Below are 24,986 nucleotides of genomic sequence, written 5' to 3' on the forward strand. Positions count from 1 at the left end.
AAAGTTTCCCTGCTGGGTCAGCCTGGAAAAGTCTTAGGTCCATGGATTCCCCTGCCCGACTGTAGAGGGAATGAGTAACAAGAATCTGAGGGGAGAGCAGCCAAAGCCGTGGTGGAAGAAGAGACCCCATCCCTGCCTCCACGCCCCACTCTGCTATCTGCCACAAGGAGCCTGTTCGCAAACCAATACTGTTTTATTGTCAACAGAACCTGCCTGGGGAAGTAGGGGGCCCACTCTCCCCAAGAGGGGCTATGGACCTTGGCTGTCTGGGGCCAGTGGGAGAGATGGGTCCGTGCAGTGAGAACAGCTCTGGCCACCACTGGCACCTGGGTGGTCAGAGGCAGGGTCTGGGGGGCCAGCAGGGGGCATGGGAGCCCCCGGGGAGCTGGGTCTTGGCTCCCCCTGGCTCATCTGCAGGAGGCCAGTGAGGGCGATCAGCTCAGGCCCACTGAGCCAGGCGGTGGAGCAGCCAGAGGATGGAGTGGGGAGGACCCTGGGGGACATGACTGGGGGTGGGAGCAGCAGCTTCAGAGAGCCCATCACCTGAGGAGAGAGGAGAGGCAAGTGGCTCCTCCCAAGCCCTGCGTGAAGGCTGGGGTGAAGCCAGGGCAGGAAGAGTGCTCACCTGCTGACAGGCCTGAGACACGTACAGGGGAGCACGCTGCCCACGGGGCAGCAGAGGGTCAGAAAGAAAGACATCTTCACAGCACATCACCGGGAACCCTGGGGAGGAGAAGCTGCTAGGGTGGCAAGCGCCGCACTGGTTCTCTGCGGAGCCTGAGGGGACCGAAGGCCGTACCTGCATCCCTGGGCGCCTGCTCTCCACTCTGATGTCCTGCTAGACTGGGCCTGAGGCCTCTGCCTGAGGCTGCCTCGTACAGAGGGCAGAATGAGGGATGGCGCAAGGTCTGGCCTGAGAACGAGGTGCCTGACTCACAGCTGAGCCCCTGTGGAGGGACAGGAAAGACTCCGGGAGCTTCAGCCGCCTCCCAAGGCTTCCCTGCCCCACCCGAGGCTGGTGCCACAGGTACCCCCAACTCACCCACACCAGCCGAGGGCCCGGTTTAGCCTCACAGTTGGGGTTCCGTGGCGCCAGCAGGGTCATCCTTGACGGGGCCACCTCCCAGGTCATCTCGGGGGAGAGGGGAACTGGGGGGCGGGGTTGGACTTGAAGAGATTGAAATCGGCTCAGGAGTCGGTAAAAGGGTCTTGGGGGTAAAGACGGCAAGACCCTGTACCTACCTGGGGTTCCCGGGTACCGCTCGGCAGCCAGGCCTGGGGGCGGCCGAGGCAGCAGCTGCTCTTTCCGGGCCCAGGAAGGCCTTCGGGACCAGGGCTGCGGACTGGGAGAGGGCGGTACTGAGATGCTTCGGTCACAGCCTCCCGCAATCACCTCCCCACTCCAAGTCTGAATACTTCCAAGGCAGGGCCAAGGGTGCCCGGTGCGGGGAGACTGATCATACCCTTTCTTCGCTAGGGACAACTGAGATCTTCTCACACTGTGGGCCCCCGTCGGGTTTCGCCCAAGTGCCGCCGGCAGAGGCCACCTGTCCTGTGGGGTTGTTCTTGGCTCCCGCAGGGCTTCCTCTCCAGAGTCCCAGGCCTGGCCGGGGTCGCTGCCCGCCGAGGGGCCTTGTTTCTCGGGCGCCTGCTCCTCGCCCGCGCCCCACCGCCGGGGGGTCCAGGGCAACATGCCGCGTCCAGGGGGAGGGCAGGTCAGGGCCCCGCGCCGCTCGCCGGGCCCCTCCTGGCTCCCACTCGGGCGCAGCCTCCCTCAGTGGCCCGCGCTGCCCTGCGCGCCCAGCTTGCGGCCCACCTCGCAGGGCTTCGCGGCGCAGGCGTCCAGCGCGTTTCCGGGCCACGTGGCGCACGGTCCCGCCGGGATCCCGCGAGCGCCCCCTAGCGGCGCGGACGGCGGAGCCGCACGAAAGGGTGAAAACGGCCAGAGGGAACTGGGGCGCCCGGACGTGGAGGCTACCCCGTCCCCGGCACGCAGCGCTCTCGTTCGCGGACACACACACACACACCCCTGAGGGGCAACCTAGAGGGCTTCCGGCTTCCGTTTATTGCACGTGACACAACACCCAGCCCCCAGTCTCCCATCTCAGACCCTCGACCACGCCCAGAGGCGGCCTCGCGCCTTGCTGGGCCAGCCTGCTTCCAAGCTCCCGGGCAGACAGGTGCCCGAGGCACAGGGCCAGGCCCGAGGCCGCCCTCACCAGTCCTCGCTAGAGAGCAGAGCCCAGGCGTGGCTGTCTTCTCTGTTCCTGGGGTTCCCGCCGGGTCGGGCCCCTGCACCCTGACCTCAACCCCTAAGGCCGTTCCAGCAGTGCATGGATGACAGCAGCGATGTAGGGGAGGCCCCTTCCCGGGGCCCCCTCCTCTTCCAGGATGTGGTGGGGCTGGCACAGGGACTCCTAGGGGGAGGGGCCCAGATTAAGTTCCCCTTGTCACCTCCTCCTCTCAGCTGTAGGGTGGGAGACCACCCTAAAGGAGCCTGGGCAAAGGGAGCTGACAGGATGTAGCAGGCAAAGGTCAAGGGCACCCTGGATGTGGCTTGGGGACAAATGAGATGCGAGGAAGCTGCCAGAGGATAACAGAAGGGAGATGACACAGGGGGCCGCGGCTCAGAGGAAAGGACAGACCTGCCATTTCCAGAGGGAAATGTTGGAGTAGGCAAGCTGGCACATAGAGCCCAGGGGACACAGCCGGGGATGGGCCCCCGGCAAAGCAGGAGCGGACGCAAACACACACACACACACACACACACACACACACACACACACACAGGCAGCCACGGTCTGTACAATTTATACAAGAGACGGAGACCCAGCCTGGGCCCCTGCATCCCCTACAAATATAGAGTTCTCTCTACAAAATATAGATAATTTAGCCCCCTATAGCAGCTGGGGGGGGGATGGTGCAAGGAGGAAGGTTAAGACCTACCCTCTAGGGAAGCAGAGAGCAGGGCAGGGAGAGGACTTAAAAGGCACCATCAGCACTGAGAGGGGAGGGGCTACAGGAGGGTGGCCAGAGGCTGGGGGCCCAGGGTCTGGGGGCACCAGAGTGGGGCCTCTGAGGTCAGTGTTTATGAGGGGAGGGGGGTTCACTAGTGTCTTTGGTAGGGGCTGAAGGCACCACCGGTGGGGAAGGGGGTTTGCACAGGAGTCTTATAAATAGAAGTAGGGCAAGGGGGTAGGGGTAGGGGTGACTTCAGGTCCTAGGAACCCAGGAGCCGAGTGTAGACGACACAGAGCAGCAGCATGAGGACCACGTAGAAGAGGATGAAGCCTCCCAGACCAGAGGGGGGCCAGAGGGGCGGGGGGGACCTGCCCCCCGCCCGCTTCACAGCCTCCAGGGTGGTCCACAGCCCCTGGGCAGTGCCCTGGAGGAGATCCGAGGGCGAGCACAGGTCAGCCTGGGAAGGGAGAGTAGGACAGATGGACAAGGACAAAGGACAAAAGACGTCAGCAGCAGCAGCAGCAAGACAATCCTTCCCACCCCCTGCCCTCACGCGCCAGGGCCAGAGCCACGCCAACATGCAGAGTGCAGGGAAGGGAGGCATGCAGGGGAGACATGCGGGACGGGGGCTGGCGGATGTGCTTCCTGCTGAGGAGCAGACACCCGCCGTGAATGGAACCCTGCCATCCATGCAGGCTGCCCCGCTGAGCCCAGGACACTGCACCCTTTGTAGGAGAGACCAGCCCTGGGCCCCTGAGGACACACCCCCATACCTCAGGAACCCCCATTTTTCGACAAGCTTCTAAGAAACTCTCCACATTCTTCCGAGACTTGAGGGCACTGAGTTTTGGCTGGGGGTGGGTAAGAAAGGAAAAAGAGAGTAAGGGGGAGGCCCCAGGAGTCCCCATCCCAACCCCTACTTCCTGCCTGGGCCCCAACTAACCACAGCAGGTGAGGGCACGTGAATGAAGGGCACGGAGCGGGGCCGCAGCTGGTTGGCCAGCTGACAGAGGATGACCCCACTGGCTAGAGCCTCTGCCAGGTCCTCGGGCAGGGGCCGCTGCAGCTGGGACTCAAGCACCTGGGAGGCAGGGGAAGGAGGGGGAGAAGTCAGGGTCTCCAGGGGAGGTACCAGGGTAGGCAAAGAGGCTGTTGAGGGAAGCCGGGAACCTCCAGGCGCCATGCGGAGCCCAGGCTCCACCCACGCAGATCCCACCTCTCATACCTGGCGCAGCTGAGCCATCACCTCCTTTTCGTCCAGAAGCTGGGGGGATCGCCGAGGTCTCAAGACAGAGTCCGGTGAGGAAGGGCCTGGAGACAGAGGAGGGTGTGGGGCCGCCTCCACTACGCACCATCGACTTTGTAGCCGGGTCGCAGGGTCTGGCACCCACATCGCCTACCTCTGCGCTTGTGGGATTTTCAACACAATGGGACAACTGACCAGAGAACTCCCAGGCCCGAAGGGACAGCCCCAGTGCCGGGGTTAGTGCTGGATTAGCACCGGGTTAGTACTGGGGAGGAGGGAAGACCCACCTGAGCTGCTCTGAGAGGAAGAACGGAAGAGGAAGCTGTTTGGTCTCTGAATGGAGCTGAGCGGCCGGGCAGCAGGTGCGCTCGCTGGGGGCCGGGGCCGGGGGCAGGAGAAGCATCCCTCAGTGTCCTACTCCTCCCTCAGGCCACCAGGTCTTAACCCCCCACCACCACCACCTACACAGACCCGCACCCTCCTCCCAGCGCCGCCGTCCCACCTGGTCCCGCCGTAGGAAGGGGCTCCTGGGAGGTGGAGGCGGGGGTGGGAGCACCCTGCCCCCCCGGAGCTCCCAGCTGGGTGGCATTGGACTTGGGCGTGCCGCTGAGGAGAGACAGAAGGGGAATCGGGGGGATGCTCAGGGGAAGGGGGCGCAGGGCGGGGACCGAGGGAGGCGGAGTCCAGGAGGACACATACTTGTAGGTGGCCTGAGCGGACGAGGCGGCAGCACCCCCGCCAGGAGCCCTGACCCCCAGCTTCGGAAAACTAGAAAATGAAGGTGTGGGGTCAGCAGTGCCAGGCGGGGCTCCGCCAACCCCGAGAGGCAGGGAAGCTCAGGAGGCCTCACCGCCAGGGCAGCTGCTCCCACGCCCACACCTGTCCTTCCTTGGGGAACCCCACACGCCACTCTGCTGCTGCTGCTGCTGCTGCCGCCGCTCGCGCTCCTGCCACAGCTGCAAGGTGTCTGGGCGCCGCCTCTCCTCCCCTGACGGCTCCTCCCGCCTGCGGGGCAGAGGCAGGATGACAGGTGGAGCGGGGCTGGAGGAGAGGGCAGAGGGCGGCGCGATGGAGTACAGGGAGGAGGCGCCGCCTCAGGTGGCTCAGGGTACCTGCTGCTTGGTGCCCTCTCCCCATCCCCTGCCACAGGGTTCGATTCTGGTGGCCGCTGCTCCTGAAGAAAGAACAGCAGAGGGGCTGAGGGGGTTCCCCGAGCCTGCACTGGCTCCCCTCCTCCAGCTCTCTCATGATAGATGGACAGGCGACGCGGGCTCCCCTCACCTCGCCAGCACCTCGCTCTTCGTCCTCCCCAGGGACGTGGCTGTCGATGAAGTCAACCTGCTCAGGGTCTCCGTCAGCTGGAGAGAGCAGTGCGCATCAGCGAGCCAATGGGGGCGCTTAGGCCCTCGTCCATGCCCCCCTGGCCCCTAGCCCGTGACCCCACTACACACCAGAGCCATCCTCTCTCCGCTCCCTGGGTCCCCGAGGCTCCCGGGCCAGCTCTGAGATCCGGAATGACAACTCGGAAAATTCATCTGTTGACTGTAAATGCAGAAATGCAGATAGGAGACAGCCTCTCTGGAGTCGCGGGGCCCATGGGGTTCAGGGCCTCGGGCTCTGCTGCTGAGCCAGACCTTCCCCGCGAGATACTTGGGCGAGCGAAGGAAGAGGACTCCAGCCATCACCGGTCACTCTGAGCTTTAGAGGTAGCAGGCGAAGGGCCCCGGCTCAGAGGTTCTCCCCTGGGCCTGGGATCCCCCATGATCCTTGGAAAGGAGGCCCTTACCTCATTTCCAGACCACCTCTTGCTGCCACTGTCAACGCTGTGGAAGCCTGAGTCCAGCCCTCCGTCATACCGACGTCCCGGAAACAAGTCCTCAGCGGGGCTGGGGCCAGCCAGGGAGAGCTGGTCAGCCCCATTCTGGGCAGCAACCCCGTCAGCCGCCCTCCGGAAACCATGGGGTCCCTGGTGCTAGGAAGGGGTTTAAGTATCCAGGGGCTTCCTTCCTTCCCACTTGGAACTTACCAGGGGCTGAAACTCGGGGGGCGGGAAGGGGCCAGGTCCCCCAGTGCAGACCCCCCGCGCCGCCCAGCCTCTGTTGACAAATACTTGAAGATGTGAAGTTTCCCCTTCAGGCAGATCTAGGTGTGGAGGCGCATGGGGGGTAGTTAGGGGAAGAGAGGGGGGCCTCCCAGATCCTGCTTGGCTACCAAAGGGACCTATGCCCCCAACTCCTGCCCGTTCTCGGGCCCGTCCTCACCTGGGCAGGCGGGCTTTGCAGGGGGTTGCTGTCCAGCAAAATGACCTGCAGGTGCCTCAGGCGGCAGAAGGAGACCGGGATGCGGGAGACACGGTTACAGGAGAAATCCAGGCGGACAAGAGGAAGGTCTCCCAGCTCTGGGGGTGGGTGAGGGAAGAGTTAGAAGCATGCCCCGGGGCGGGGCCTTGTGCTCACTTCCGCTGCCCCCTGCTCTGGCTGGTGGGTCACCCCTGGGGCCGCCGCCTCTGCCCTGGTTGGCTGAGGGCGCTCCCCAGGAACCACCTCCCTGGTCCTCTTCCCGCTCAGACCAACTTCAACTGCTGCCCACCCCACATGCTTCCCTCGTCTTCTCCTCCCACCCCACCGCCGCCGCTTCCTCCTTCTCAAGTGTCCATCACAGGGCCCAAACCAAACTGTGCCACCGCGTTGCTCAAAAGCCTTCCAGGATCTGCAGCCGGGGCTGCTGCGGGTGAGCGAGCTGCACCCTGCACAAAGGCACGGGGAGAGGGGGCTGCGGCCGTACAGCGCTCCACTAGCCAAGCCCCGGCCCACCCACAGGAGAGGGTACCCTTCTCCACTTCTCAGAAAGGCACAGCTGGATTAGTGGTGCCCCGGGACACAGAATAAGAATAAAAATCACTGCTCTGAAAAATTCACGCCAAGCTGGCAGGTAATCCCCGTTGTCAGTGTGACATGCTAGCTCAGAAGTGTTTTCTGCCGCTATCATGGTTCGTCCGCTAAACTGCATCGTTGCTGTGTCCCAGAACATGGGCATTGGCAAGAACGGGGACCTGCCCTGGCCCCCGCTCAGGAATGAATACAGGTATTTCCAAAGAATGACCACAACCTCTTCAGTAGAAGGTAAACAGAATTCGGTGATTATGGGTAGGAAAACATGGTTCTCCATTCCAGAGAAGAATCGACCTTTAAAGGACAGAATTAATATAGTTCTCAGTAGAGAACTCAAGGAACCTCCACAGGGAGCTCATTTTCTTGCCAGAAGTCTGGATGAAGCCTTAAAACTTACTGAGCAACCAGAATTAACAAATAAAGTGGACATGGTCTGGATAGTGGGAGGCAGTTCTGTTTATAAGGAAGCCATGAACAAGCCAGGCCATCTCAGACTATTTGTGACAAGGATCATGCAGGAATTTGAAAGTGACACATTTTTTCCAGAAATTGATTTGGAAAAATATAAACTTATCCCAGAATATCCAGGCGTTCCTTCTGATGTCCAGGAGGAGAAAGGCATTAAGTACAAATTTGAAGTATATGAAAAGAACAATTAATGTGAAAGTGTTTTCTGATCTATTTCAAGCCTCCTCCTCCCCCCGAAAAAATTATGTATTTTTTGTTGTAGAGACTTTTGTTGACTTTAGATCTATGGATAATTATTTCTAAGCAAAGTACTTTTATTCCCCATTAATCTTAACTAGACTGTATCAGATACCATTTGTGAAACATTTCTTGCTGTAACTTCCTGAATTCCCATCAAGAGTCAAGAACAGTTGACCAGCACTTGCCTAGGGCGGAATATCTACCAAGACAGCCCAAAGTGGGAGAGTGCCCTGGCAGCATGAGTTGAAACCAGAGCCTATAGAGCTAGGAGCTAGGCAGATGGGTCCAAGGTCAGAAATGAATTATAAACAGAAGAGCTAGCATTCAGTTATTAAAATTAGATCAAAAGAGGGACTGTGAATTACTTTATATGACACTTCTGACAAAAATTCTCTTCACTCAGACCAGGAGTCAATAAGTTGAAAAATCCAGGATATTCCTCAGGGATAGTAAAGAGGCAGGTACAAGACTACCATTTCGGTGGTTAAAGGAGAAGGTCTGAGACCTTAAAAAACTTTGTTTCTGATCTTCAGTGAGATCGCGTGGGGTGTTCCAATGATAGAACAAGAACTGGCTGCTCTTTACAAAAAAGAATAATCTAAAATCAAGCATAATGGCTAAAATTAAAAATTCCAAGAGGTAATAAATTGAGAATGAATATTGCTAGAAACCAAAAATTAGCAAGTCAGAAACTAAACTTCACAGAATTAAAAAATGAAAATTAAAACGTTTTACCCAACACGTTAGCAAAGATTTAGATTAAGTATCCAAAAAAAAATAGCATTTTCTGCCTTATAAATTGGTACAACCTTTTTAGAGTGTAAGTTAGCAACATCAATTAAACTTCAAAATATTCTGGGTTTGGACCCAGAACTTCCACTTCATTAATCCTGAACAAAGATATGGACCCAAGAGTATCTGTTGCAACTTTTTTTTTCAAACTTGGAAACAGCCCAAATGTTGATTAATAAGAAATAACTAACCAATATGTCTATAAAATGTAACATCTACAGCAGTTAAAAAGAATGAAGTACTGACAGGAAAATGCCAAAAATTGCTAAGTAAAAGAAGCAAATTGTGTATAATACTCAAAATGTTTAATAAATGTTCATGTGTGGGAAAAAGAAAAAAAAAAAAGAAAAAATCACTGCTCTCTGGTCAAGCACCGTTCCCTGGTTAAGGAGTTCATGATCTGGCTCCGCCCATGTCTCGCACCTCGCTGCCCACCCTCACACCATATCAGACAACCCTCCACCCCCTTTGCTCTAGGCCTCTCCACATGCTGTCTGCTCAGGTAGGAGAACCCCATTTTTCTGTCCATGCATCTTTCAAGGTTCAGCTCAAGGGTCATTTCTTCTATGAAATCTTTCTAAACACTAGGTTGGAATTTATTGCTCCTTCCTCTGGGCCCCCAGGGCATTTTGCTGGGGTCTCTTTTATGGCCCAGAGAGAGCCCTGATCAAATGCTTATTCGTACCCCTACTGTCTCAGAAGGAAGGAAGGAGTTGGGGGGAGCCTAGAGAAAATGGATGGCCACCTGACTCCCCTCTCTTGTTCTTCAAAACCATGGGTAGCATGGCCCCAGCCTTCCCACCTAGCCCTGGCTTGCCTTTCTAACCACGTCTGTGCTGGACCTCCGTGTTTTACACACAGGGTTGCTTCTGCCTGGGTTGCAGAAGGATGGAGAACTCTCCTTCAAAGGTCAGCTCCTGCTGCACCTCTGGGCTGACTGAGGTCTCCCCCAGGTCCCTGCGCAGAGCCACACGGCTCCCTCTAGCCCCTGCGGCGCTAAGTTTCCTGTTCTAGCGCCTCCCTCTGCTTGTCTCTCCCCATTAAGCCATTAAATCTTAAGAGTTGGCCCCAGATCTGAGTGACATCACTCACATCTACCTGGTCCCCACCTAAAACACAGGAAACCCACACACACAACAATGCTGGCTGAATAAAGGAAGGTGTGCCTGCTTTGGAGCAAAGGCTATCAAGTGTCGGGTACATCACAATTAGCTCATTAAAATGGGGTTGCCTGAGCTCCAGCTCACTGGTTCAGAATCTCTGGGGAGGCAGCACAGGACCTCACCTGACTCAGGTTTTGAGAGCTTCGTGGGCGCTAAGTGGTGACACTGGGTGACCTTGAGGGCTCCTCTTGACCGTGAAATTCTACAGGGTGCCGATGCACTCACCACTCCCCTTCCTGTACCTTTCCCCACATTTGTCAAGTACAGCTAATAACCCATGCCTTGCCAGCCTCAGAGGGTTGCTGGTCAAGAGCAAAGAAAATAATTTACAGTGTGTCTCATACATTGCAAAACCCTGGGCAACTAAGGCATTATTTTTCCTTGAAGATTCCCTGTCTGTGACTCCTCCAAGGTAGATACACACACACACACCCTCACACCCCTCCAGTTCTTCCTTTTCCTCACCGTCAGGCAGGGTGCTGAGCTGGTTCCTCCGCACATTGAGATCCCGCAGGGAAGGGAGGCCGCACAGCTCCGCGGGGAGAGACTGCAACTCATTGCTGCTCGCATCCTAGAACGAGGAAAGAAGTAGGGAAGGAGCCACAGACCCGGAGCATCAGAAACTACCTCCTGGACCTGGGCGCCTGCTTTAGTCTCGGCTTTTCCCCTAGGGCGCATCCCTCCTTTCCCTGCCCTCCCCCGCCCCCCAAAGGCCCCTAGTGCCTGGCTCATCGGTCCCTCTTGTCACCCTGCTCCCCATCCTCACGAGCTGTCGCAGGCTTGCCAGGGCGCTGATGTCGGGAGGTAGGGCCCCCAGTTTGTTGTTGCTGACAATGAGCACTCGCAGGGGCAGCTGGCAGATGTAGGGCGGCAGCGATGACAGCTGGTTTCGGCTGTGGGAGGGAGGAGGGCAGTGGGCTCACCCTCCAGGCATGGCCTCCCAGTGTCGCTGTCCTTTCAGGGTCACCGGGAGGGTCACTCAGGGTGCCGTTCACTGGTACTTGGGGCCGAGAAGGACCACCCCCTACCCTCCGATGGCCCTGCCTCCCTACCTGAGGTTGAGGTAGGTGAGAGCTGTGAGATTCCCCAAGGCTGGGTTCAGGCACCTCAGACAATTGTGGTAGAGGCTCAGACCCTCCAGGGACACCAGCTGGCACGCTGCCTCTGGCACCTCGGGGAACCGGTTCCGGGACAGGTCTAGGGGAAGCAAGTGTCAGGAGAGAGCTTGCAAAGACACAGCCCTGGACAGGAAGACCTTGAACTTCCCCAGAGCCAAGGAATTAGACCTATAAACCTGGACCCTCTAGAGCGAGAAGAAAGCCTTCCGTAACCTGGAGCCCATTCCAAGCATAGCCAGAGCGGCAAAGGGAAGGCAAAGGCCTTGGGGTTACTGGGCTGGAGAAGCCTAGACTTAGGGGAGGGGGGCGAGCCATGAACACCATCTTCAAACACACAAATGCAGGGCTATTCTGTAAGAGTGGCTAGATTCTATAACTCTTGTGGTTCCTGTTGTTCTGTGATGCCTGGAGAGGTGGAAGGCAAAGGTCATAGGAGAAGGCTGGTGCTCCAAAGGAACTAGCAAGGTGATGGGCTGGGAGGTTCAAGGTAAGAATATGAACAACCCCTGGGGGACACGACCGAGAAAGCTCATCCCTCCTAGGCGCCCTGTCTCCCAACCTCTACCTATTTTCCACCAAGGGTTATTATAGCCTGGCTCTAGAGACCTGACACTGGCCACCAGTTTTTCACCAGCCCCTGGGATCAGCAAGCCAGGCCCAAGGGACTATGAAGTTACAGACTGCCAAGGACCTGGAGGGAAAGGCAAGTGGACCAAGCTGGAGGCGGGAGGTGGAGCCCCAGGCACACCTTCTTCAGAGCTGGGCTCCTTCCTGCTTCTACTTCCTCTCTCGCCGACCCGGACTTCAGACCAGCTCCTCTACCTCAAGTCTTGGGCACGGGCGAGGAGTGGAGAGGGTGGAAAGGACGGGAGAGTCTACTACCATCCTTTTCTCTCAACCAGTGGCTTGCTAGACCAGCGCGAGGAGCCCGGCACGGGGCTCCTGCCTGGCTGGAGGCTCTCACTGCTTAGACGGCTACAAGCCCGGCTTTGTGCTCCCTCTGCGCAGCCGGTACTGCGAGGGGCCCAGGGCCTGCTGGGGAAGTCCCAGGGGACAGAACTTGGGGGAGCTTCTTAGAGGGCCCTCTCCACAGAGGGGCAAGCAAAAGCCGAGGGGAGGGGAAGCTGGGGTATATCTCCCAAAGAAATGAGTCTTGTGACAGGAAATGAAGTAGAAATAACCTGTCAGGTTCTGTCTCTGGGCCCTGTGTTTACCAGGGCAGACGACAGCCTGACGCCCCAGGAACCCTCTCTGCTCCCAACCCTGGCGTGCACAGAGAAAAGACCTGTCACAGGAGAAGACAGTTCCAGAGAGGGTGGGAGGATGAGATGCAGTCCTCCCGCCCTCCCCCCCCACCTGCCCGCTTTCTCTGCATCCACAAATGTGTGTGCCGCAAGCGCATGTGGATGAGGGGGGTGGAGGGCAGGTTCTGATGGGGCGAGCCGGGGAGCAGGGGCAGAAGCTCAGAGCGGGCGGAAGGGAGCGGAGCGGGGCTGGAGGAGCAGCGCACAGGAGGCACAGGATGTGGTCTGTGAAAGAATGAGCTGCACTTCTCTTTTGTGAGAGCAGCCCTTCCCCCCACCTCAGGATTCATCCTACTATCAGGGTCCCGGGACCGAGTCCAAGGGACATCAGGGACCTGCGCCACAGCACACGCGCAAGGAAAACGCTGGTTCAGAAAGAGCTGCGGAAGCAGGAGGAGAGGTTCCACATGATTCAGTCAGCAGAGCTTGAAGTTTTTAGTCTGTCAGGGTTGAAGGGCAAGGAAGTGTGGAGAGCAGGGTATGGGCAACAGACTGGGTTCCTGTCACTTCCTCTTTCCACCCCAAGCTACAGGCACCCTGCTTGGGGAGAGGGGCTGGAGGAGAGAGTTCTGGACGAGAGCGACCCACCTGGCCTAGAACTTGGGCCCTGAAAGGACTGAGGATTCCTGTGTGGAGAGCAGGGTAGAGAGGGGTTCTCAGGAAGCTGGGATTGTCCCGCTTTCCCAGGAGAACGGACTTCACCCTGAGCCGGAATGCTGGGGGAGGAGGCGGAGAGGGGGTGGGAGCTGGGAGGGGGCCCGGGAGTTCTTGGGAGTTCTCCCCAGGCGTCCACTCACACAGACAGAGCCCTAAGGAAGTAAAGAATAACATTTGGTCTTTGTCAAAAAACAAGCAAGGGGGAGGGGAAAGGGAACAGACGGCAAGTGTCACACAGCTGCTGAGGTCAATCTGGAGCTGGGGGGTTAGGCGGCTCGGGGAGACTGAGAGGGACAGCAGTGGCTCCCGGGTGCCCTGAACTCACTGGCCGCAGAGTGGGCGAGTGAGTTTACCTAGCAACCCAAGACAAGTGGAGTGGTTTCAACTGGTTCTCTCCAGAACAGTCGAGGAAAGAGTGTGTGTCGGTGCCCACTAGGGTGTTTGCAGGTGAGCAGGCACCTGCTGGGTGGCAATGCAGTCCCAGGGCACTGTCATCAGGGGGGCAACTCTCATCCAGCCCCAAGTCCCACCCTGGGCTCGGCTGGGGTGGGGCTTTGGGAATGCAGTCCTCCACCCCTCTCCCAATCCCCACCCACCAGCTGCCAGCCCAAGGTCAGAGTTTGCCTCCTGAGCAGCTGAGGCCTGACTCACTTGTCACAGTGGAGTCCCTGCACCCTACCATCAACAGACACCAGGGTGGAGGGAGCATGATTAGAGGAATCCTATGGGTGGGGGACTAGGAAGGACAGTTGGACCGTCTTTAGCTTCCCAGCACTCCTAGCTGGGAGATAAGATTTCCTTCCTTTCAGCAACTGCCTCAAGTCCCTCCCCCCTGGGGAAAGCAAAAACTGAAATGGGAATTCTAGGGTCTCTGTGAGATCACAGGCTCCACAGTGACCTCACACACGCAAGAAGGAGGAGGAGTCGCAGATAAAGGAGTCAGGGATAATAGGAGGAAGAGCTCGCGGAGAAAAGAGTTGGGGGAGGTGGGAGATTTGCTTTTTTCCCACAGGCTGGCCGGGGGAAGAGTGGAGAGTCAGCGGCCTTAGGGGGCGGGACTACAAGCAAAGGAAACAGAAACTTGGGGCTGTCAGGGGCAAACGCATGGAAGCGGGGGGCCTGGGGCTGCTCTTATTTTGGTGGAACAGGGGAAAGAGTTGGAGACGAAGTGGAGAAAGAGAAAGGAGTCATTGGGCGGGCTCGTGGGGGCTGCTTTATGGAACGATCAGAACTGAGGTTGAAGAGGTCACGCAAATGAGCCAAGCAGGTGAGGGGCAGGACCATTCTACAGGTGCGCAGATATGCAAATAAAGAGAAGAGGGGCGGGGTAGGGGGGGCACTCACGACGCTCGGCCAGAGACTCTTGAGTGTTCCGTGCAAACGAGAAAAGCGCTCATTGTCTAGTAGTTCTTAAAGTGGGGAGGGGGTGAGCAGACTTATGCAAATCAGCAGAATCTAGAACTCCGACGGCTAGGTGATGGGGCGGGCCAGACTCCAGGGCCCGGGAAGAAACAAGCGAGGGCGGGGCTATGCAAATGAGGGTCCCGGCCGGGCTCGGAGCCGGGTGCACTCACCAGCCTGGGTGATGTCTGACAGATCGTAGCTGCGGGCCGCGCCCCGGGGGAAGTGCTTCAAACGCCGGTTAGACAGGTTCAGGGTCCCTGTGGCCACGGCCTCCTCTAGGGCCCGCTCTGCACTGCGGCTCCCGGGCAGACCCGGAGACCCTGGAACGGAGGTCGTGGTGGCCGCCTCCTCACCCCCGGCGGCGAGAGAGGCCGCTACCGCCGCCGCCATCCGCTCCCGGCGGCTCCTGCTGCCTGACTGACGGGACCGGCAGTCCCTCCTTGCCCCTCCCCCTCCTCGGAGCCGCCGTAGTCGCTTCCAGGGGGAGGAAGCGGGCTCAGGGACCCGACGGACCAATCGGGATCCCGAGACTCGTCGGAAGTGGCTAATCAGAACCCGCCGGCGGGGTGGAGACTCCGGCGCTGGAGTGAGGCGAGAGAAGGGAGGGGGACTAGAATAGAGTGCTCGCCAACGGCCTACTCTCCAGGCCGGCCCGCCCCGCGCAGCCGCATCCAATCACAAATCTCAGGAGTGGAGATGGAGCCAATCAGGTCCAATCAGGAGGAGGGGACGTCGGCCCTCCACTAGAAGAGCTAGAGGCCGAGAAACGCAGACCCTGGTCCTCTTCCAACGAAAACCAATCGCAAGCCAGATACAGGCGAGTGACGGTCAAGAAGGCCAATTAGACCCTCCGGAGGGAACCTGGCCCGGCCTCTTCTCTGAGGGACGGCTCTACCTACGAATACCATGGGCGAGAAGTCGGTCCCTTCGCTAAGGAGGAGGCGGGTGAGTTAGAACTTTGAGGTTGAGGTAAAGAATGTGAGTGCGGCACGCTGGGCTGGCTGGAAGCAGTGCAGGGACTGCAGTAGTGTGTGCGAGCTGGACGTGTTAGGGAACGAGCCAGCTTTGAGAGCGCCAGGGTGACCGTGGGGATGAGGGGAGCGGGAGGCAAGGTGATGCCTGAGGCTAGTGTACAGGGGGTCGTTGCAGCCGAAGGGACCGTGGATGCCATTCTGGCTGCGGAGACCGAGGCCCCGCGACAATCTCCGGAGTCCGGGCGGACCGGTGGCTTCCCAGGGGCTGGAGAGGCCCAGCTCAACTCCTCGAGGGAGGGTTAAGGGAGACCGGGAAAGCCTCGAAAATACCGCCCGGCCTACACCCCTGCCCAAAGGAGCGCGCCTGGGCAGGAATTGTGATGATCAGACCTGGGGGGTTAGTCTAGAAGGGACCACCTCACCTAGAAGAAGTCCTCCGTTTTACAGATGAGGAAACTGAGGCGGAGGGAAGTCGATGAGCTGTCAAGAGCAAACAGCGGGTTACTGACAGCTCGCACTGGAAGCCAGGCTTCCCCCTGCATCAGCTTTTGCGGTGGACTTTTTTCTGTTCGTACCCTATTCTTTGCCTCCCGAGGTGAAATGGAGTGGATCAACGGGACCCAGTTACAAGAGGAAGCTGCAGATACTTGTTCCGTCTGCTGAGAGATCTTAGCATCCTGTTAGGTGGCATAAGGACCTAATATAATCCACTTCATTGGTTAATAGTTGCCAAGCCACAAATAGCTGAAGGTTCTTTCCCATAAGTCACATCTCACACGTTGACATTCCGAGACATTTATCGAATTATTAAAGTTCCATCCTACGTGTCCCAAACGAGCTGTTTACTAGTCCTTCTGAATAAGGGAGTTTGATTGGATGGTTGACCGTCTTTTAGCTAACACAGAAAACAGATGAGTCTATAATACGATGCAGCTGAGGGCTGTTGTCCAGGCCTGGATTCCTCAGAGTTCCTGGGAGAGCCAGCTACTCCTTGGATGGATTGGTGTAGATCCTCTGCCCCTACGTGGACAGACAACAGCCCCAGCTCCTGCTGTTTCTCATCCGTGTCATCCCCCTCCCCCCATAAGAGTAAGTTAATAGCTTAGACTCTGGGAGATAACCTAAGCTTTCAGAGAAAATCCATCCCTTTCTTCCACCTTAAGAGGTTGCCCTTCATACATGCAGTCATGTTACTGTCCCAGGAAAGCAGTCTGCTTTTGGATGTGTTTTTCCTGAGTCTGTGCTCAGCTGTGCCCACTTTCATGTGATGCCTGCTTTCATGAGATAGATGGTCTAATTAGCAGGGTCACCTTGCCCCCTCACCTGTCAAACTGAGTTTATACTGTTGTTGTTGTTGTTTTTTTTTTTGAGTTTATATCCTTGAGCTACAAATCCCCTGGAGGCTCTGGCCTGCCGAGATGTGAAGAATTCACCAGTGTTTCTCTACACTTAGTGCTAAAAGGGTATCAAGTGGAAAAACCTCCTACTACTCCCTGAAAGTAAAGGCCTCGTCTACCAGTAGTTCACACTTTATTGCTCCTGTCCTGTGCATATCCCATGAGCCACTGGGTGGCTAGAACTGGGCTAGAACCAAGGAGCTAAGAGAGAAAATCCCGGGCAAGGTTAGGGGAAATAGGTCACAGTGGCTGGGTGGTGAGGTCACAGAGAGGTTTGTCTGACCCAGACTCCATGGGGGTGGGGCCTAGGAGGCAAAGGGGCCCCAGAGGTTCCCCAAGCCCAGGCAGGGGGCATGGTGTAGGAAAAGCAGCAGGGACAAAGGCCAGGGAGCTGAGTACAAGGGGCCAAGGGGCCCGGAGAGATGAGGGCAGGAGCAGGGAGGGGGCAGTCAGAATGGTGAGGAGAAGCCGGAGACGGAAGCTGCAAAAAGTCACCAGGCTCTGCAGACTGGAGGAGGGGCTTAGGGTGAGGGGGCAGGAGGCGAAGCAAGGGAAGGGCAGCAAGATGGCAGCCAGAGATCAGGGGAGGGGTTATGTGGAGAAGTTGGACAGGGAACAAGGCAGAAAGGGAAGGGTAAACCCACGGACCTAGAGAGAAAGATGGGAGGATTTGACAGCCCAGAGCCCCCAAGGTAGTGGTTAATAAGTAGTTAACAGAAGGAAGAGGCATGACCCTCATGGAACCCCTGTGCACCCAATTCTCCTTGAGTAGGTGAAGCGGAGCTGCCCTTCATGTGGCCCAGAGCCTGGGGGTGAAGAGAAGAAGAGGAGAGGAAAACCTACATCTGTTCAGTTGTTCCCCCCAGAGCTGGTGAGTCCTTGGGGGCGCAGGTTGGTGCTGAGAATAAAGGACTGGGGGCCGCTGAGGGGACCCCATGACCCCTGCTTTCCCCCTCCTGCCCCCACAGGTGGACCACGTCATCTCATTCCTCCCAGTCAGAGATGTAGTCTCTCTAGGCCAGACCTGCCACTACCTCCACGAAGTGTGTGACTCTGAGGGCGTGTGGAGACGCATGTGTCACCGGCTCAGTCCTCGCCTTCGAAAGCAGGGTTCTGGGGTCCGGCCCTGGAAGAGAGCTGCAATTCTGAACTGTACACCTTCCCGGGAACCTCTAGTTCTCTCTGCTTCTGTCCTACCTTATTCTGGGATCCCTCCTGCCCCATAAAGTTGCCTGATGACCTCAGTATTCCCAGCCAACCTTCCAGGGCCCCTTTCTCTGGAAGAAACTTGTTAGATTTAAACATACTCCAACAAGGACTTACTCCAAGTCTCTAGAGCTGCTCTCGGACAGACATTGTCACCCAGAGCCCCCATTCCTAGCATCCCTGCCAAGTTGCCCACCATATTCAAGCTCTTCCAAATCTTACCTTGAGACATCCTCCTCTCCCAAAACCTGGAGTTTTCCCTCCTCTAAACCAGGATTTTTCAACCTTGTCACTATTAAAACTTTGAGCCAAATAATTCTTTGCAGGGGGCAGGTGCTGTCCTTTGCATGGTAGGATGTTTAGCAACATCCCTGGCCTCTACCCACTAGATGCCAGTAGCACCTCCCCCAGTTCTGACAGCCAATGTCCCCGAGGGACAAAAATCACCCCCAGGTTGAGAAATATGCTCTAATCCCCTCCCTTCCCAGGGAGCCCCTATCCAATAACTTCGTCTCACACAACGGAGATGAAGGGAGATGCAGATAGCAGATCCAGAGCTAGGGGTGTGGAAGGGTTACTGGCCTTTCCCAGTCATTCCTTTTCACACCTCTTTCTGCTTTTCTATGCATTCTTATATTTCCTTTGATGTCTCTGATGCAAGTTTGGACCAAAGAAGTGCTCACTTAGAAGCATGTGTGTAGCCCTGGGCTGAGGTGGGGCAGAGAACTTTAGTTCAGACATGGGGCATAATTTCAGGTATCTTCTGAGCTTTCCACGTGCCCTTTGGAAGGGGTCTTTCCCCAGGCCTGGGGATGGGGAGGAGCTAAACACCCATCCATTGAGAACTCTTGCTTGCCCATGCTCTGTTTCATCTCCCTTGTGCCTCCCCGACCCCTTAAACCTCCCTCTCCTTCCCTTCTGCAGACACGAAGGGCCTGTATTTCCAGGCATTTGGGGGCCGCCGCCGCTGCCTCAGCAAGACTGTAGCCCCCGTGCTGGCCCATGGCTACCGCCGCTTCTTGCCCACCAAGGACCACATCTTCATTCTTGACTACACGGGGACCCTCTTCTTCCTCAAAAATGCCCTGGTCTCCTCCACCCTTGGCCAGATGCAGTGGAAGCGGGCCTGCCGCTATGTTTTGTTGTGTCGCGGAGCCAAGGATGTGAGTACCAGGACCCCGGCAGCTGAGACCCCACCTCTTTTCCGGGAACCCAGGGCCCACACCAGTCCTGAGGCGGCATCCTCAGGACAGCCGCCCTCCGATACCAGGAACTGGAAACCAAGTTCGCTTTTCCCAGCCCTGGACCCAAGTATCTCATCTCCCACCCCAGGATCCAGCTGCCCCAGCCTCATCCCACTGCAAGGCTGGAGATCCCAGACACCTTCGTCTTTTCCTACAGTTTGCCTCGGACCCGAGAGGTGACACAGTTTACCGTAAATACCTCTACGTGTTGGCCACTCGGGAGCAGCCGGAAGTGGTGGACACAACCCACAGCCAGTCCTGTGACTGTGTCGAGGTCTACCTGCAGTCCAACGGGCAGCGGGTCTTCAAGATGACCTTCCACCACTCCATGAGCTTCAAACAGATTGTGCTGGTTGGTCAGGAGACCCAGCGGGCCCTGCTGCTCCTCACAGGTGAGGCTTAGAGCAGTGGTTTGCAAATTGTTTCCTGCAGCTTCTTCAGGACCCGCGGCAGCGGGTGGGGAAGGAGGCCTCTCACACTGGCCTCTGCATGCCACCTCGTCCTGGTCTCAAACCAAATAGCGCTGCTTTGGTCTGTCTGTCTCCTAGTCTAGGATTCTGCATAATGTGTCAGAGGAATAAAGGGCCCTGCTGCAAAAAAAAAAGTGGTTTGGAACCCACCCATCAGTAAATGCCTGACTTTTTTGTTTTGTTTTGTTTTGTTTTGTTTGTCCTTGCCTCTCGGCTTATGGGATCTTAGTTCCCAGACCAGGGATTGAACCTGGGGCCACAGCAGTGAAAGCTCCGAGTCCTAACCACTGGACCGCCAGAGAGCTCCACTGATTTTTAAAATTCTAATCTCCCCAACCTCCATGCCAGGCACTGTACTTTATATGCCAAACTGCCCCTGTTTTCTGTGTTCCCTATACGTGACCACACTCCCAAGCCCCCAAGCCTGAGATCTTCTGGACTTCTTCTTTTTGTTTTGGCCTCACCACGCAGCTTGTGGGGTCTTAGTTCCCCAACCAGGGATCGAACCCAGGCCCCCTGCAGTGGAAGCTTTGGACCACCAGGGAATTCCCCCCTTCTGAACTTCTTAATGCTAGGCAGGGCCCTGAATCCCCAGACATCATTCTTCCCAACACTCAAATTGGATTCCACCAAATCCAACTACTCGGTTTTCTCTGCACTCATCCCTCACACTGAAGAGCTCCCCTGGTTGATTTTCGGTGGTGAAGGCTGGAGGCTGGGGTACTTGAGGTCACTGCCCCCTTATTTCATCTCTACCCTTTTCCTTCCAGCCCCACTCTAGGGCAGCAGATGTCTCATCCTGTATGGCTTAGGGAGTCTCTTGGGAAGTGAATGTGGTTATTGGCGGGTCCCCTCCCCAACACGGTTGTCTGCCTCCCCGCCCCCTCCCCCAGAGGAAGGAAAGATCTACTCTTTGGTAGTGAATGAAACCCAGCTGGACCAGCCACGCTCCTATACAGTTCAGCTGGCCTTGAGGAAGGTGTCCCGTTGCCTCCCTCACCTGCGTGTGGCCTGCATGGCTTCCAACCAGAGCAGTACTCTCTACATTACGGGTAAGAACCACCTCCCTTCTTCTCCAGACCCCAGCCTTGGACAGACCTTCCAGATACAGAACCCTCCCTTATCCTTATTCCAGCTCTGTGGGGGACCCGTAGAGCATTTCTATTGGGCGTGAGACTCCCCAGATCTTACATCTTTCATCCCAGGTAGAGCCCGATCCCTAGGAAATGGGTGCCCAAAGCTGCTGAGCTGAGGGCTCCCAACCCCCCAGACCAGGGGGGAGTGTATTTTGAGGTGCATACCCCAGGGGTGTATCGTGATCTCTTTGGGACCCTTCAAGCCTTTGACCCCACGGACCAGCAGATGCCGCTTGCGCTCTCACTGCCTGCCAAGGTAGGATCCTGGAGGGGTGGGGCAGACCAGAGGGGGCGGGAGCAGGAATCAGATGATTGATCAGGGAGGGACAAGGGACCCAGGGAGAGGGCTGACATAGAGGGCAAAACCAAAAGCGATCAGCTGGGTGTGGCAGGTTAGCAGTTGTGAGATTCTGGAGCTCAGAGTTCCCCTGGAGACAACTGAAGGCCCACTTCTCCTTTCTACCTTACCTCCTAGGTCCTATTCTGTGCTCTTGGCTACAATCACCTTGGCCTGGTGGATGAATTTGGCCGAATCTTTATGCAGGGAAATAACAGATATGGGCAGCTGGGAACCGGGGACAAAATGGACCGAGGGGAACCCACACAGGTGAGATTGCTTCCCAGCTACTCTCATCTTGCCCCCCTTCCTCTAATTCCCTGACCCCTGGATCTCTCCACATCTCTAATTTCCGTAGAATCCACTTTCTACTCCCTAGGATGTTAAGCCAACCAGTTTGTAATGCCTGTGCTACTGTATCTCACCCGGGGTTGGCACCACGAGGTGCATTCTGTGTGGCTCGTGCTATAAATGCAGTAGGAGTTTAGTGAAGCAGGGAGACCTGGGTGGGCTGAAGTAACTCCAAGAGGTGAGATGTAAGCAGGGCCTAGTGGGTTAGATAGGATTCAGGTGGGTACAGGGAAAGGCATCCTATGTAATGGGGATGGGGACGAAGCTTGCACATCCCTGGGACGGTGGAAGGCCCGGCCTGACTAGAGCAGGGTGTGTTTTGGAACTCGGTAGCTACGAGGTGGTATAGGTGTTTGCGAGCCTACAGAAGTATCGATTTGGGAAAGAGCCACTGCGGGTTCTGGAGCAGGAGAAGACAACCCCCTGGATGATGGAGACCGGGTCACGTGGCCAGAGGGCACAGTGAGAGGCCCACCGGGAGGCTGCTGAATGACACCAGCATTTGAGACAAGGGACTGGGGCTGGTACAGTGGCAGCGAGAACAGAGAGGAATGGAGACGTGAGGTGTTGTGAAAGAAGATGAACAGCCTCTGGAAACTGACTAGATATGAGGACAGTAGATTCCTCATGCCAGTGGGCGAGGAATGCTGGTTTGAGGAGAGAATGTGAATTTAGGCTTTTTCTTTGTAGTGAGAGTAAAACACTAAAGTAGAAATGTCTAGCTCGATTCCAAGTTGGAACAAGGTTGAAATGACAAAAGTAGAGACAGAGGGGCAAAGCTGGGTGGTCGCCCCGATTGTGGGTGGAGGGACTGAAAGAGCTATCTCTGAGAGAGAGACACACCCTCACAGGCCACGGGCACAGAAAGTTTCACCCAGGAGGGGGTGATTAATGGTGACAGTGATAGTGTAGGAATATGCTCCCTGACATGGAAGGATGGCTATGCCATACTTTTCAGTGAAAAAAAAAAAAAAAAAAAAAAGAAATTCGTGAAATGGTTTACACAGCACAATCCCATTTTGGTTTAAAAATATACAACTTGCGTGTATAGATTTGCTGAGGCAACAGTGAGGAAGAATATCCAGCAAGATGCTAATAGTGGGTGGTGGGGCTTCCAGTGATTTTTAAATGAATTTTTGCTTGCCAATATTTTATAATTGTCCTGTAATGGCCGTGAAATTACTTATCTATGTCTTCACAAGTAAAGCGCTCACAGTCTCAGGAGCAAGCGTGCAGGAGAGGCCCTGGGATTTGGCTGCTGGGAGGTCCAGTGACTTTGGAGAGAAGTCGTAGTGTAGTGGGGAGAGAAGCCAGATCACAGAGGGTTCAGGCGAGACTGGCTGTGGTGAGACCAAGAATGCGGTCCACTTCAGATTGATCACGTAGCCAGTCCTACTGCCTAAAAGACAGAGGTAGGAAGCAGCAGGAATCAGGTGGAAATGCTTTTCCAAAACAGAGTGGCCATTTTGAAAGATAAAGATATGACAGACGGAAAATGCTAGAGACGGAAGGAAGGACGGACTCAGTGGGAGGCAGGTCCTTCCAGGGGCCTAACCTGGAATTGCACAGGGACAGGGAGGAAGGCTCTTCCTCCCCTGAGGCTGGAAGGCAGGCCTGGGGGGTGAGACCAGGGAGCAGAAAGCAGGCCCTGGCCTCAGGCAAGAGGCCTGTTTCCAGTGAGCCGAGAGGAGGAACCAACAGCCATGCTAGCGCCCCTGTGGTCAGACTGGAGCTGCAGGAGAACCAAGGAGGAGTGATAGCTGCCCGTCTGCAGTCGGCAGGGAGGGCCTCCTTGGGGAGGGGGAGGGTACTCTGGGGCCCACCTCCTCCCTCCGCTAGCTTCCCTAGGGGAAGCTGTCACCCTTCTCCAACCCGGCCCCACCCCACCGTGCCTTGGTGTTCCCCACTTAGGGACCCTGCCCTGTGTTCTCAGGTACATTATCCGCAGCGCCCCGTCGCCCTGTGGTGTGGCCTCAACCACTCCCTGGTGCTGAGCCAGGGCTCAGACTTCAGCAAGGAGCTGCTGGGCTGTGGATGTGGGGCCGGAGGCCGCCTGCCAGGCTGGCCTAAGGGAAGTGCCTCCTTCGTTAAGCTCCACATCAAGGTCAGAGCAGGGTCTGGGGAGCGGGCAGCCAGGGAGGGCCAGAGCAGTAGAGCCCACAGGACTGTAGCTGGGGCTCCCACAGGGACCCAGGGACCCCGTGTCCCAGCACCACCCACCTCCCTTTCCTGCCACGTACCATGGCTCCTGGCTCTCTCCCTGAGCTGCCCCTGCTGGCCCGCTCCGACCTCACACAACCCTGGGGCTCAGCCAGCCAGCTCACTTGCTGGCTCAGGGCTGGTCTGAGCAGGAGGAACGCAACAGCTGGGGCTTCCTGGGAACCCCTTCCTGGGGCCCCACTCAGCCCCTCCCTCTCTGTCTCTCCTCCAAGGTCCCTTTGTGTGCCTGCTCCCTCTGTTCTACCAGGGAGTGCCTCTACGTGCTGTCCAGCCATGACATCGAGCACCATCCCACCTACCGGGACCTACCAGCCAGCAGGGTGGCAGGGACCCCCGAGCCCAGCCTGGGGGCCGGAGCAGCCCAGGACCCTGGGGGGGTGGTGGCCCGGGCCTGTGAGCAGTACCTCAGCCAGATCCACAGTTGCCCCACATTGCAGGACCGCATGGAAAAGATGAAGGAGGTCGTGGGCTGGATGCCCTTGATGGCTGCACAGAAGGATTTCTTCTGGGAGGCCCTGGACATGCTGCAGAGGGCTGCTGGAGGGGTTGGCCAAGGCCCCCCAACACCTGACAGCTGACCCCCCTCTCCTGGTCTCACCCCTGGAGGGAGGGTCTGGCCCTGGGCCAGGGGCTAAGGAGAGGTGGAATGACAGCAATGAATGCTGTGTGTGTGTGCGTGGGGAGGGGGATGCAGTGGGCTAGGGCCTGCTGGACATGCCAGGGTGGGCCAGGAACTGTTTTGTAAAATGTTCAGGGGGCTGCCCAGGAGGGGCCCCCAACCTGACTATCATGGACAAAAGATTTGATGGACAAATAGAATAAAGGCTGAAGTGAGGCCTGGTTTGTAACCCTGGGGCCTGGGAGGAACGTGGGGTGGGCAGGCAGAGTGGACGCAGCTCTGGCTGTCAGTTGCTGCAGAGCTGACAGCACCTGGATCCTTCAGCTTCCTTCTCCCGCCAACGCCAAGACCTGATGCCTACTTGGTTCCCCCACTTGGATCCTCTGTCCATCAGACTGAGGAAGGGGCTTCCTCTGACTTCAGGATGCTTCCTACCCATTTCCCTTCATCCCTGTGAAGCCAACCACCCCCACCCCAACCCCGCCCCCGCTCTCCTCCTCCTGTTTCCCTTCCAGATCTGATCTCACATGTTGTCCTTTCCCTTACTTTCTACTCCATCCTCCTCTTCCTCAATAAGGAAGACACTCCCTTTACCCACATAGCATGCCTCCCTGCCCCCATCCATACCTCCAAATATTTGGGAGAGAAGATGGGTGAGCAGACTTCTTCCTCTGTGGCCTAGTCTGGCCCGGGTATGGAGAGGACAGTAGACATTTGAAGTGGAAAATAAACTGGAGCAGGGGTGGTCAGGAAGTGGGTAAGTGATTAGAGGTTGGGAGTCCAGGGGA

The 24,986-nt window shown here is 57.0% G+C and overlaps 4 protein-coding genes across 8 annotated transcripts; 2 read left to right on the forward strand and 2 right to left on the reverse strand.

Annotated features, from left to right (window-relative positions):
* Positions 1 to 174: 174 nt before the first annotated feature.
* SAP25 (Sin3A associated protein 25) lies at positions 175 to 1,909 on the reverse strand. Of its 3 annotated transcripts, none has more exons than XM_057528387.1 (6): positions 1,464 to 1,909; positions 1,243 to 1,343; positions 1,043 to 1,149; positions 800 to 947; positions 626 to 723; positions 175 to 543 (listed from the first exon to the last, which is right to left on the reverse strand). In XM_057528387.1, exons 1-6 carry the CDS (start codon positions 1,691 to 1,693, stop codon positions 250 to 252), a joined length of 978 nt encoding a protein of 325 aa, XP_057384370.1. In that variant the 5' UTR covers positions 1,694 to 1,909; the 3' UTR covers positions 175 to 249. The 3 variants fall into 3 exon arrangements, with proteins under 3 accessions (XP_057384370.1, XP_057384369.1, XP_057384368.1); XM_057528386.1 differs by having other exon boundaries at positions 1,043 to 1,167; XM_057528385.1 differs by having other exon boundaries at positions 1,043 to 1,343.
* Positions 1,910 to 2,050: 141 nt separating this feature from the next.
* On the reverse strand, positions 2,051 to 14,800 carry LRCH4 (leucine rich repeats and calponin homology domain containing 4). 3 transcript variants are annotated; one of them, XM_007186631.3, is made up of 18 exons: positions 14,415 to 14,800; positions 10,814 to 10,958; positions 10,528 to 10,654; positions 10,227 to 10,332; positions 6,469 to 6,605; positions 6,234 to 6,349; positions 5,994 to 6,093; positions 5,659 to 5,749; positions 5,489 to 5,565; positions 5,320 to 5,381; positions 5,087 to 5,212; positions 4,907 to 4,975; positions 4,710 to 4,813; positions 4,495 to 4,578; positions 4,187 to 4,272; positions 3,905 to 4,042; positions 3,735 to 3,812; positions 2,051 to 2,417 (listed from the first exon to the last, which is right to left on the reverse strand). In XM_007186631.3, exons 1-18 carry the CDS (start codon positions 14,632 to 14,634, stop codon positions 2,313 to 2,315), a joined length of 1,971 nt encoding a protein of 656 aa, XP_007186693.2. In that variant the 5' UTR covers positions 14,635 to 14,800; the 3' UTR covers positions 2,051 to 2,312. The 3 variants fall into 3 exon arrangements, with proteins under 3 accessions (XP_007186693.2, XP_007186692.2, XP_057384367.1); XM_007186630.3 differs by lacking the exon at positions 2,051 to 2,417 and adding an exon at positions 2,796 to 3,418; XM_057528384.1 differs by lacking the exons at positions 2,051 to 2,417; positions 4,495 to 4,578 and adding an exon at positions 2,796 to 3,418.
* Positions 7,156 to 8,039, forward strand: LOC114238433 (dihydrofolate reductase). The gene has a single exon (XM_028167520.2). The coding sequence runs from the start codon at positions 7,194 to 7,196 to the stop codon at positions 7,755 to 7,757; it is 564 nt and encodes a 187-aa protein (XP_028023321.1). The 5' UTR covers positions 7,156 to 7,193; the 3' UTR covers positions 7,758 to 8,039.
* A 14-nt stretch (positions 14,801 to 14,814) lies between the features above and the next one.
* FBXO24 (F-box protein 24) lies at positions 14,815 to 24,847 on the forward strand. The gene is made up of 10 exons (XM_007186632.2): positions 14,815 to 15,189; positions 17,388 to 17,486; positions 17,584 to 17,767; positions 18,746 to 18,984; positions 19,223 to 19,457; positions 20,429 to 20,587; positions 20,806 to 20,927; positions 21,147 to 21,278; positions 23,293 to 23,463; positions 23,792 to 24,847. Exons 1-10 carry the CDS (start codon positions 15,151 to 15,153, stop codon positions 24,155 to 24,157), a joined length of 1,746 nt encoding a protein of 581 aa, XP_007186694.2. The 5' UTR covers positions 14,815 to 15,150; the 3' UTR covers positions 24,158 to 24,847.
* The last annotated feature ends 139 nt before the right edge of the window (positions 24,848 to 24,986 follow it).

Source organism: Balaenoptera acutorostrata, chromosome 15 (genome assembly GCF_949987535.1).
Source record: "Balaenoptera acutorostrata chromosome 15, mBalAcu1.1, whole genome shotgun sequence".
In the NCBI taxonomy this organism is placed as follows: domain Eukaryota; kingdom Metazoa; phylum Chordata; class Mammalia; order Artiodactyla; family Balaenopteridae; genus Balaenoptera; species Balaenoptera acutorostrata.

Coding starts and splice junctions, on each gene's coding strand:
- LOC114238433 (XM_028167520.2), top strand. CDS start 7,194: ATGGTTCGTCCGCTAAACTGCATCGTTGCTGTGTCCCAGAACATGGGC.
- FBXO24 (XM_007186632.2), top strand. CDS start 15,151: ATGGGCGAGAAGTCGGTCCCTTCGCTAAGGAGGAGGCGG. Junction 17,487..17,583: donor AGTTGTTCCCCCCAGAGCTG/GTGAGTCCTTGG, acceptor CTGCCCCCACAG/GTGGACCACGTCATCTCATT. Junction 21,279..23,292: donor ACCGAGGGGAACCCACACAG/GTGAGATTGCTT, acceptor CTGTGTTCTCAG/GTACATTATCCGCAGCGCCC.
- LRCH4 (XM_007186630.3), bottom strand. CDS start 14,634: ATGGCGGCGGCGGTAGCGGCCTCTCTCGCCGCCGGGGGTGAGGAGGCG. Junction 4,814..4,906: donor TCCGCTCAGGCCACCTACAA/GTATGTGTCCTC, acceptor GTCTCTCCTCAG/CGGCACGCCCAAGTCCAATG. Junction 4,579..4,709: donor CCTTCCTACGGCGGGACCAG/GTGGGACGGCGG, acceptor CCCGGCCCCCAG/CGAGCGCACCTGCTGCCCGG.
- SAP25 (XM_057528385.1), bottom strand. CDS start 1,693: ATGTTGCCCTGGACCCCCCGGCGGTGGGGCGCGGGCGAGGAGCAGGCG. Junction 948..1,042: donor CGGGCCCTCGGCTGGTGTGG/GTGAGTTGGGGG, acceptor GTCCCTCCACAG/GGGCTCAGCTGTGAGTCAGG. Junction 724..799: donor GCAGGCGCCCAGGGATGCAG/GTACGGCCTTCG, acceptor TCTCCTCCCCAG/GGTTCCCGGTGATGTGCTGT.